General features: G+C 37.6%; 1 protein-coding gene across 1 annotated transcript in view; it reads left to right on the top strand.

The window, feature by feature from the left end:
* LOC126821634 (leukocyte tyrosine kinase receptor) overlaps nt 1-12,702 on the top strand; it is a 165,002-nt gene that overhangs the window by 100,292 nt on the left and 52,008 nt on the right. The window contains exons 6-9 of the mRNA XM_056100891.1: nt 630-773; nt 2,119-2,214; nt 5,276-5,436; nt 10,812-10,921. Coding sequence (XP_055956866.1) covers nt 771-773; nt 2,119-2,214; nt 5,276-5,436; nt 10,812-10,921 — 370 coding nt within the window. The 5' untranslated portion in view covers nt 630-770. The remainder of the gene's footprint in view (nt 1-629; nt 774-2,118; nt 2,215-5,275; nt 5,437-10,811; nt 10,922-12,702) is intronic.

Below are 12,702 nucleotides of genomic sequence, written 5' to 3'. Positions count from 1 at the left end.
TATCTTGGTTCAGAGTGGTGCAATTTGACTGAAATTTTCAACATATTCTATTTACGTTATCCATTTTTTATCTATTATAGCGAGAAGGTGTGTCGTTTGCATTCTGATTCTGTTATTTTTTTAAGTACCAGGCCCCCAAATTTCCTCCCAATCCTAAAGACCCCTGCGCAAGTAAACAATTGAAATGAAATACATGGTTCGAAATCACCTAGTTTATGTCAAGTGGAGAGAGAGAGAGAGAGAGAGAGAGAAATGGGGTTTAACGTCCACTCGACACTAACTAGGTCATTTCGGGATTAACATATGGTTTAATTTTATTTTTAATAATTCGCTTGCGCGTAGGGGTCTTTAGCAGTGGGAGGAAACCGGAGGACCCAGAGAAAACCCACGAGGTTGGACAGGCGACCCTACTCCTTGTCACGTACAACCGAGGATTCGAAACCACGCCAGTTGACTCAATGACAGGGCTTATGATACAGCACGCACGTACTAACCATTCGGCCATCCAACCCCCCTATGTCAAGTAGACATTCAATCCTATTTCTCTCTCTCTTTTGATGTACCCATGAATGATCTGACTGGTTGTGTCTGTTTGTATTAGTATATTGTTGGTTTTGTTTTAATTTCAGATAAAATTCCACCAAGGGCCGTGAGTTCGTTTGATAAATGTGATATAAGTATCGGATCATGTGGTTGGTTAAACAGTGCTGAAACTACGGCCAAATGGAGATTAAGTGACAGACATAAATCGTGGATGTCAAACACCAGAAATGGTACGTTTACAAGCTCTTGTTATTTAGAGGGCGGTTGGATGGCCGATTGGTTAGCATGTGCACGCTGTATCCTGAGGTCTGCCATTGAGTCATCTAGCGTGGTTTCAAATCCCAGGTCGTACATGACAAGGAGTAGTGTCGCCTGTCCAACCTCGTGGGTTTTCTCCGGGTCCTCCAGTTTGTGGATGTTAACCCCATCTCTCTCTCTCTCTCTCTCTCTCTCTCTCTCTCTCTCTCTCCCCCTCCCTCCCTCTCTCTCTCTCTCTCTGTCTGTCTCTCTCTCTCTCTCTCTCTCTCTCTCTCTCTCTGGTTATTAAGATGTAGAGGAGTAAACACAATATTAGGTCTGTTTTCAATGTAGGCAGTTTTACAACATTTTCGACCCACGTTTTCAAAAGGCAAATAAGTCAATCTAATGCAATGGTAACGCATACATGGAAAACAAGCTGAAGGGACCACTACTGTCCAACATCGTTTTCTCAGGGTCCTCTCACAGCTAAAGACCCCTATGCGCAAACGAATTATTGATGTAATAATTATCGAAATAAAATCGAACCATATGTTAGTCCTATGATGTCCCTGGTTGTAAGTGACAAGGAGTAGGGTTGCCTGTCCAACCTCGTGGGTTTTCTCCGGGTCCTGCGGTTTCCTCACACTGCTAAAGACCCTACACGCATGTGAATTATTGAAATAAAATTGAACCATGTGTTAGTCCCGAAATTACCTAACAGTTGGAATTCTATATAAGAGTAGGCCGTAGAGCCGCTGTCTGGGCAAAATTTTCCTCATTGTACACTGTATGGCATATGCCTGACTTCATTATAGCCCAGTCGGAAGAGCAAAACAGTAGGACATTAAACCCTATTTCATTTCATAGGCCGTTGGCATCATAAAAATCACCTGTTAATTGGAAGTCAAAATAAGAGTTGACTATGGCACAGAGTGTGGCACAATGCCTGTCTTTATTTTCCCAGTTGGTGCAGGACAGTAGGATGTCTCAAATCTTTAAATGAGGTTGTCTCTATTAATTTGTAACATATATTATCATTATTACTGTCTGGTTCTAATTTACCTGTTTTAGTACTGATTATCTTATATCATTCTACCAAGGGTCAATTATCTATTCTTGTTTTGTTTTATTTATTGTCTTTATGCTTTCTTCTGGTTATTAATAAATTTGGTGTTAGCCAAAATATAAATAAATAGGCTGACTAGATGGATATTTATCATTAACTTGAAAATGTCGTTATTAAATAATAGAGAAACATATATACCTTGTGTTATGTTTTGTTATGAAACGTAGGATGGATGTTAAAGTATATTTAATTATATTTCTCTATTGCAGGTGAATATGTATATGTTGAAAGGCAGAAAAAAACAAGTAGCAGTGTTAAATAGTGTGGTCCATCCTAAACCTAGATATACGTCGGATAATTGTACGGTAAGTTGTAGTAAATAATCAAATAATGTGGTTCCGATCCTAGATGTAGGGTCGTCTTTCCTACCTCATGGTATGGTTTCGATACCATGCTTGTATGTGACAAGGAGTAGGTTCTTCTGTCCAATTCGTGGGGGTTGGATGACCAAATGGTTAGCACGTGCAAGCTGTAGCATAAAGCCTGTCATTGAGTCAACTTGCTTGGTTTTGATTTCCCCATTGTACGTGACAAGGAGTAGGGTTGCCTTCAAACCTCGAGGGTTTTCTCCGGTTTCCTTCCACTGCTGAAATAAAATTAAACTGTATGTTAGTCTTTCACTCTCTCTCTCTCTCTCTCTCTCTCTCTCTCTCTCTCCAACATCGTGCCGTGGTTTCAATTCCCAGTTTGTACGTGACAAGGAGTGGGGTCGTCTGACCAACGTCCTGCCATGGTTTTGATTCCCCAGTTGTATGTGACAAAGAGGAGGGTTGTCTGTCCAAACTCGTAGCATGGCATGGTTTCAATTCCCAGGTTGTACGTGACAATGGGTAGGGTCGATTGTCCAGCCTTGTCGGTTTTCTCTGTGTCCTCCAGTTTCCTCCCACTGCTGAATAAATAAAATTGAACCATATATTAGTCCCGAAATGAACTAGTTTGTGTCGAATGGATGTTAAATCCCATTTCTGTCTCTATCTATCAATTAAGTAGTACTTTAAACTGAATGAATGGAATAAATTTTAACATCCTACTTCGTGGTTCAATTCTGTACTAGTACCATTTCCCCAGCAACAAAAGAACGAATGGTGTACAATGTCATTTATTAATGATAAGTAAGAAGAAATGTGATTTTAATAAAATACAAAAGTATTTAATGTATGTGTACAGCTAAGATTAAAAATGAACTCATATTTCAGTGTTAAAACTTTGGTTGGATGTCTTAAAGGCTGTATGCATTATTTGAGTTTTCGCTAAAATATCAGATTTCTTGCAGCTTAATTCACGTTACTAATTATGTCCTCAGATTGATTATTTCATATTTAATTTAGATAAGAATGTCAAAATACCGATTCTAGATATAAAATCTCCCTACATGGATTCAACGATATTCTTATTACAGAGAGAGAGAGATGGGGTTTAAAGTCCACTCGAAACAAACTAGGTCATTTCGAGACCTACATATGGTTCAATTTTATTTCAATATTTTGCTTGCATGTAGGGGTCTTTGGCAGTGGGAGGAAACTGGAGGTTAGACAGGCGACCCTACTCCTTGTCAGGTTTAACCAGGGAATCGAAACCAGGCCAGTTGAACTTATGATACAACGCGCACTCTCTAACCATTCGGCCATCCAGCCCCCCATTCCTATTAAGAGATTCACCTTTTACAAAGATCTAGTTGGGATTCCAATTTGATTAAAGTGATGAATCAAGACTTTAACAAAACAATGAATGAATCTGCAAATTCATGAATCAATGTAATTATTCCCAAGCAGTATTTTCTCTCAGCCTTAAATTGAGTTATCTCCCTTTCATCATTTTACTCATTTTTATAGATTCTCATTTGTTTTTGTCTCAATAAAGTTTTAAATTTTACGTTTACTTGGATGTCTGACACTCAGTTGAGGATGCTATTGCAATGAGGTGAACAAGTGCCATTGTTTCTAAATAAGGTCGGGGGGTTGGATGACTGAATGGTTAGCAGATGGCGTGGTTTCAATTCCATGGTTGTACGTGACAAGGAGTATGGTCGTCTGTCCAACTTCGTGGGTTTTCTCCGGGTCCTCCGGTTTCCCCCTACTGCTAAAGACCCCTACGCGCAAGTGAATTATTGAAATAAAATTGAACCCTATGTTAGTCCTGAAATGATCTAGTTTGTGTCGAGTGGACGTTAAACCCCATTTCTCTCTCTCTCTCTAACTAAGATCATTTGAATTTCAAATAAGATCTATTTTTAGTAGATTTTCTTACCAACTTGTTCATTTTAATCATTTTATCATTTTAATCACAGTATACGTCAATTTTAGTCTTCTGGTCTAAAAATATCCAAAATTACTATTTTTGGCAGATTGGGTGAAATGGCACATGTCGACCTTATTGGGCTAACATCCTCACTTTTTAAATTACAAATTACTTTATCTAATTCAGATTTTTAAGATATTTTATCCAAAGAATATGGCAATTTTAAGAATTATCCTTTTTTAAAGCCGTAGAAAAACTATAAATTAATCTGTATATTCTGTGTTTTGATGTTAAATTTCTTTGAAATTCTAGGGTGGTTTCAATTCCCCGATTGTACGTGACAAGGAGTTGGGTCACCTGTCCAACCTAATGGGTTTTCTCCAGGTCCTCCGGTTTCCTCCCACTGCTAAAGACCCCTACGCAAATTACTGAAATAAAATTGAACCAAATGTTAGTCCCGAAATGACCTAGTTTGTGTCGATTGGACGTTAAACTCCATTTCTCTTTCTCTCTGTTGATTACCAATGATACTGAGACAGGGAAAGAGTTTTCCTGACCCTGTTCCCCAATCACATTACCATATCCTGAATAAATCTTTTTTTTTTTTTAAAAATAGTGAGATTGTCTATCACTGTACCTATCTAAACATGTCCAAGGGTACAGGATGTTGGTAACCAACAAGTTGTCTTCATTAAAAATACATTATAGGAGATTCGATAACGAGTCGACAGTTCTCACTATAATAGTTAAAAAGTAGATAATGTAAAGGCTATTTGCTGAAAATTTCATTCAAATTGATCCACTATGAACCGAGAACTAAGCGATTGAAATTTCCGCCTAGCCTCGATCATCATTACTAAAGTCAGTACCATAAACAGCATAGCTTTCGATTATCCATTTAATCGTTAAATTGTGGAAGGAAAGTTATGCAGTAAATCAGCTCATAATCCACTGAAGATCGCAGACTAGCGATGCCATCTAGAGTTGATTATGGTCTGGATAGGTTAATTAATATCTAATTAATAATTTAGATAACATTTCAGGCCTAAATAAAGACCTGCAATAGACAGATTTAGCTCTTGCATAATGTATGTTTAACATATAGATCAAAATTTATTTTCATTTTAGGTAGGATTTTATTATTTGATGTCGGATAATATTGAGTCGAGACTGAAGCTGGAATGGAGAAAACCTTGTTATGACATGTCAGCCAAGTTTTTATGGGAGACTACAGGAAGAGAACCGTTAAAATGGTACCATCAAGTTATAGAGCTCAATGTAGATAGCAGGTTAGTTGTCATGGATACTAGTTAGTTGGTGATGTGTGTATCCGTCTTTTTTTTATTTGGGGTTGGGGGAGCCATGGTAGCCAAGCATGGAAATGATTTTATTATAGTTTTACCTGACATGGGGGCGTTGGATGGCCAAATGGTAAGCACAGAAGGTCTGTCATTGAGTCGACTGGCGTGGTTTCGATCCCCCAGTTGTATGTGACAAGGAGTAAGGTCGCCTGTCCAACCTCGTGGGTTTTCTCCGGGTCTTCTATTTTCCTCCCACTGCTAAAGACCCCTACGTGCAAGCAGATTATTGAAATGAAATTGAACCATATGTTAGTCCCGAAATGACCTAGTTTGTGTTGAGTGGACATTAAACCCATCCCTCTCCAATAAGGTCGACATGTGCCATTTCACACAATCTGCCCAAAATAGAAAATTTGGATATTTTATAGACCAGAAGACTAAAATTCACATATACTGGGATAAAATTAATAAAATGATAAAAATGAACAAGTTGTTAAGAAAATCAGCTGAAAATAAATTTATTTGAAAAATTTAGATAACATTTCAGGCCTAAAGAAAGACCTGCGTGAATAGACAGATTTAGCTCTTGCATAATGTATGTTTAATGAACTGTTTGACCCTATCTGGAATAAAAAGAACTCTGTAAGTTTAAGCTGTCATACGATATCACTATTATTATTATTATTATTATTATTATTACAAAATTTATAGAGCGCCCCTTTCACAGATGTGTTCAAGGGCACTTTACAGTGTAACAAAAACATACATTCAAAAAGTAAATAACATCAAAAATGTTAAAAATACATTTAAAAAAAAAAGCAGTTATTTCTAAAAAATACATACAATAGACAAAATAATGGGTGTTAAAATTTGTTATAAGCCTTTAAAAATAAGAAAGTTTTAATCTGTTTTTTAAAATTGACCAGTGATGATGCCATTCGAATATTAAAAGGTAATTGATTCCATAAAATAGGCGCTTGATAACTAAAAGAACGTGCCCCGTAACTAGAAAGATTTACAATTTTTTGCTTTAAAAGTAATTTATCAGATGAACGTAGGGTTCTGTCTGGGGTGTATAATTCTAAAAGTTCAGATAAATACTTTGGTGCTAAATTATGAAGGCATTTAAAAGTTAAAATCTATTCTATATTTAATGGGCAACCAGTGCAGCTGAAAGAGAACAGGGGTTACACTTGTATATTTAATCGTCAAGGTTATTAATCTAGCAGCAGTATTTTGAATTCGTTGGAGTTTGTTAATAAGTTTAAGGGGTAAGCCAGCTAATAGAGGGTTAAAATTATCGAGTCTTGACGTCACAAGGGAGTTAATAAGAGTTTTTGTTGCATCTCTTGATAAATAGTTCCGTATTTTACCAATACTGCGAATATTGAAATAACAAACTTTAGATATATGATTAACTTGTGCTTCTATATTCATAAAATTATCGAACATCTCACCAATATTTCGACTAAAAGCAGTAGAGTTAATCTCACAATCACCTATAACAATGGATAAGTTAGAATGTACATATTTATTTAATTGATATTTCGATTCCAAAAGAAGAAATTCTGTTTTATCGTCATTTAATTTAAGACAATTCTTAGACATCCATAGTCTTAGTTCACTAATACAATCTTCAAGTTGTTGTTTAGATAGGTTAAAAGAAGATGGATATCACTAAATGCCAAGCAGACAATATATCACCTGTTTAATACATAAATGGACTATAAAACTTTATTTTTATTTCTTATATTTGTTACCGCCCACTGTTGGAAAATCGAATATGAACATTTGTTAAATCAGTTTTATAATGCCTGCATCTGTCAATCACCAGGGGACACTGGCGTTTTCAAAACAGATTATAAATAGTACCTCTAACACAGCATTATCCATAATATACCAAATTAAAGGGGCTAACTCAATATTATCCATGATATTCAAAATTAAAGGAGGCTAACTCAATATTATTCATGACATTCAAAATTAAAGGGGCTAACTCAATATTATCCATGATATTCAAAATTAAAGGGGCTAACTCAATATTATCCATGATATTCAAAATTAAAGGGGCTAACTCAATATTATCCATAATATTCAAAATTAAAGGGGCTAACTCAGTATTATCCATGATATTCAAAATTAAAGGAGCTAATTCAGTATTATCCATAATATTCAAAATTAAAGGGGCTAAATCAATATTATCCATGATATTCCAAATTAAAGGGGCTAACTCAATATTATCCATGATATTCAAAATTAAAGGAGCTAACTCAGTATTATCCATGATATTCAAAATTAAAGGAGCTAACTCAGTATTATCCACGATATTCAAAATTAAAGGGGCTAACTCAATATTATCCATGATATTCAAAATTAAAGGGGCTAACCCAATATATCCATGATATTCAAAATTAAAGGAGCTAACTCAATATTATCCATGATATTCAAAATTAAAGGGGCTAACTCAATATTATCCATGATATTCAAAATTAAAGGGGCTAACCCAATATATCCATGATATTCAAAATTAAAGGAGCTAAATCAATATTATCCATAATATTCAAAATTAAAGGAGCTAACTCAATATTATCCATGATATTCAAAATTAAAGGGGCTAACTCAATATTATCCATAATATTCAAAATAGGGTCGTCTGTCCAACCTCATCCGTTTTCTGCAAGTCCTCCGGTTTCCTCCCACTGCTAAAGACCCTTCAGTGCAGGAGAATTATTGAAATAAAATTGAACCATATGTTAGTCACAAAATGACCTAGTTTGTTTTGTTATCGCCTCTTGGGTTTTCTCCGGTTTTCTCCCACTGCTAAAGACCTTTACACTTAAACAAATTATTATTGAAATAAAATTGAACATATGTTAGTTTGTGTTAAGTGGGTGGTTACTCTCAAATGGCCCAATGCATGTGTTTTGGTTCATAAGGTCTGTCATGGATCGGAGGGGTTGGATGGCTGAATGGTTAGCACGTGCGTGCTGTACCATAAAGTCTGTCATTGAGTCAACTGGCGTGGTTTCGAATCACCGGTTGTACGTGGCAAGGAGTAGGGTCGCCTGTCCAACCTTGTGGGTTTTCTCCGGGTCCTCCGGTTTCCTCCCACTGCTAAAGACCCCTACGCGCAAGCGAATAATTGAAAAAAAATTAAACCATATATTAGTCCCGAAATGACCTAGTTTGTGTTGAGTGGACGTTAAACCCCATTTCTCTCTCTCTCTCTGTCATGGATCGATCAAGTACTTTTAAGTGACAAGAAGTGGGGTTGCCTGTCCATCCTCGTCAGTTTTCTCCAAGGCCTCTGGATACTTCTGACTACTAAAAGACCCCAAAATGAAAGCAAATTACTGAGAATAAAATAACCTAGTTTGTGTGCGTGGAGTCAAATCTCTCTCTCTCTCTCTCTCTCTCTCCCTCTCTCTCTCCCTCTCTCTCTCTCTCTCTCTCTCTCTCTCTCTCTCTCCAGAATTATACCACGCCCCTCTAACCCATAACCTAATATCTTTCGGTCCACCACTGCAAGGGATTTAATTTTCAACAAATATACGATCATTGTGATAGATAGAACATGAATAGATTTTAAACATAATAAGAATATAAAATCACACATGGCCAGATGTTGGCCTCTTGTTTAATGAGCTTTGATCTTTTTAGGGTCTAGTATTTAGAAATCTAAAAAAAAAAAACAAATCAGTTAATAGTCGGATCATTGAACCAATGAAATCAATAAACTTCATAATCATTGACATCTGTTCTTGTAATTTGTAGATTTATTTACATCTCGTTTAGAAATCTAAAAAGAACCGAAAAACAAAACAAATCAGTTAATAGTCCGATTGTTCAACAAGTGAAATCGATCAGCTTTATGATCATTGACATCTGTTCTTGTAAATTGTGGAATTTATCACAATAAATATAAACGTGTAACTTATAACAAAAAATCTGATTTTTATTTGATTTTTATGTGAATGTTTTTAAGCAATAAATTTTTTTACAAGGGTTTGATGGTCTTTTACTTGCAAAGTGTGATATATGAAGCAAAATTAGAAATTCTAGTGTTGAGTTGAATTCCTGGTCAGTGCTCTATTGTAGTACACAAATAATGCTGAAGCTGGGTGTGTGTGTGTGTGTGTGTGTGTGGGTGTGTGTGTGTGCGGGGGAGATGGGGGGGGGGGAAATCGTCTAACACATTTGCTTTAGATCAGAGAAAGAGAGAGAGAAATGGGGTTAAACATCCACTCGACACAAACTAGGTCATTTTGGGACTAACATATGGTTCAATTTTATTTCAATAATTCGCTTGCGGCAGGGGTCTTTAGCAGTGGAAGGAAACCGGAGGACCCGGAGAAACCCACGAGGATGGACAGGCGACCCTACTCCATGTCACGTACAACTGGGGAATCGAAACCACGCCAGTTGACTGAATGACAGACCTTATGATACAGCGCGCACGTGCTAACCATTCGGCCATCCAACCCTCCACTTTAGATCAGAAGGTCTGTCATTTAGTCACTTGTATGTGACAAGGTGGGGGGGTTGACTGGCCAACATTGGGTGTTTTCTCGGGATCCTTCGGTTTCCTCCACCTGCTAAAGACCCCTACATACCATTGACAACATGTTAAAGCTCTATTGATGACAGTAGCGGGGTTGGATGGCCAAATGGTTAGCACGTGCACGCTGTATTATAAGGTCTGTCATTCAGTCAACTGGCGTGTCCAACATTGTGGGTTTTTCTCCGGGTTTCCTCCCACTGCTAAAGACCCCTACGCACAAGCAAATTATTGTAATAAAATTGAACCATATGTTAGTCCCGAAATGAGTGGAGTTAAACCTCATCTCTCTCTCTCCATGCTGGGCTGGAGAGAAATTTTGTCTTGAAATGAAATGGGTTTTAATGTCCTACTTTACTACTGCATCTGGGGATCACGTGGCTAAGTGGGTAAGACGCTAGCTCGCTAGCCTGGAGGTCGGGTGTCCGATCCCTGCATTGGCCGAGAAAGTTCATCCAGATTTTCCGGCGTGGTTCTCCCTTGTCAGTGATGCAGGACGGAGGGGCTGACAAGGAAAGCTGTCTAGTCGTTCGGATGGGACGAAAAACCGAGGTCCCGTGTACACATTGGCATGCACGTAAAAGATCCCTTGGCAGTTGGAATTCGATATAAGAGTAGGCCGTAGTGCCACTGTTTGGGCAAAATTTCCCTCATAGCACACTGTATGGCGTATGCCCGTCTTCATTAGCCCAGGTTAGGAGCAGAACAGTAGGACGTTAAACTCCATTTCATTTCATTTCACTACTGCATCTAGGCTTATGCATGACGATAGGAGTAATTAATGTAACCTGTTTTATAATTTCAGTTTTATATTAGTTTTTACTGCTGATGTGGCTGAGCACGCTATGGAAGGTATAGGTGTTGCTATAGATGATATCACATTTAGTCCAAGCTGTTATTCTGCATCACATAGAGGTACTTCTTTAAACTATCAAATTTCTCTGTTAGGTCTAACATAGACTGACCCTGCAGCTTTGAGAATATGGCCATATCCGAGGCAACGGCTGTTCGCTCAAAACTGACAACTGACGACAGCTAGGTATGTCCAGTTTGTAGAGTGCACACATTAACAGAGAGTTCAAGCAAGAAGTCCAGCCTTCTATCGACGTGTGATATAGATAAGTAATATGGTAGCTTTGTTCATTTTCAAGGTACTTCTTTCTTTGTCAGTTTTCACGTTTATCGTACTCGAATTGGCAAAGCTTTAGGTTTTTATTTGAAATACATCGCCCCAAGAAGCAGGGTTTTTATTTGAAGAACGTTTCCCCAAGAAGAAGAGCTTTTATTTTAAGCGCATCGCCCCAAGAATTAGGTTTTTATTTGAAGCGCATCGCCCCAAGAATTACGTTTTTATTTGAAGCACATCGTCCCAAGAATTAGGTTTTTATTTTAAGCGCGTCACCCCAAGAATTAGGTTTTTATTTGAAGCGCGTCACCCCAAGAATTAGGTTTTTATTTGAAGCACATCGCCCCAAGAATTAGGTTTTTATTTTAAGCGCGTCACCCCAAGAATTAGGTTTTTATTTGAAGCGCGTCACCCCAAGAATTAGGTTTTTATTTGAAGCACATCGCCCCAAGAATTAGGTTTTTATTTTAAGCGCGTCACCCCAAGAATTAGGTTTTTATTTGAAGCGCGTCACCCCAAGAATTAGGTTTTTATTTGAAGCACATCGCCCCAAGAATTAGGTTTTTATTTGAAGCGCATCGCCGCAAGAATTAGGTTTTTATTTGAAGTGTGTCACCTCAAGAATTAAAAGATTAACTAGTCTGTGGAACCAGTTTATGGTTCAAAGACTATGACCGTATATGGAGAGCAATTAACAATTATATACATTACAAAACTAGAGGTTGAACAGCAAGACTCCTTTAAAAGGGTATTAGAAACTGGACAGGCCAATAGAAATCCTCCCTGATCATACAATCCTGCTGGTGGACAGGCCAATAGAACTCCTCTTGGATCAAATGATCCTGCCGGTGGACAGGCCAATAGAACTCCTCCTGGATCAAACGTTGGTGCTGGTGGAAAGCGTAGTAGAGGCTGGACAAGGCAATTGAACTTCTCCTGGATCAAACGTTGGTACCAGCGGAAAGTGTAGTAGAGACTTGACAGACCAATAGAACTCCTCCTGGATCAAATGATCGTGCCGGCAGAAAGCGTAGTAGAGGCTGGACAGGTCGGTAGCCCTGCTTAGGTCCTGGATCAAACAAATGTGCCGGTGGAAAGAGCAGGAGAGGCTGTAGCTCTTGGATCAAACGATCGTGCCAGCGGAGTAGACATAAATAGATATTTGAAAATCCCTGCTCAACAGTAGTCTAGAACAAAAACAGACTTTAGGTTTAAATAATTGAAATTCAAATGGGGTTTAAAGTCCTCCGACAGGTGGTAGAAAGAAAAGGTGCTTTATTCATCTTCATTACGTTTTGGGTTAAAAAAAAAGCTTCATGATATCAAAGTCTGTTTCTGTAATGCTGTTGAGCATTATATATTATGTTTTATTAAACATATATTATGCAAGAGTTAAATCTGACTATTGCAGGTCTTTCTTTAGGCCTGAAATGTTATATAAACTGTTAATTAGACAGTTATTAACAAAACAAGAGGATAATCAACTCTTTAACTGCTTGAAAACGTTGAGAGAATACTCTTCGAAACGTCGCCCAAATAAATAAGTAATTGTTCTTCCTTAAGTATGGGT

This window comes from Patella vulgata, chromosome 5 (genome assembly GCF_932274485.2).
Source record: "Patella vulgata chromosome 5, xgPatVulg1.2, whole genome shotgun sequence".
Classification (NCBI taxonomy): domain Eukaryota; kingdom Metazoa; phylum Mollusca; class Gastropoda; family Patellidae; genus Patella; species Patella vulgata.
This window is presented reverse-complemented; position numbering and strand designations above follow the sequence as displayed.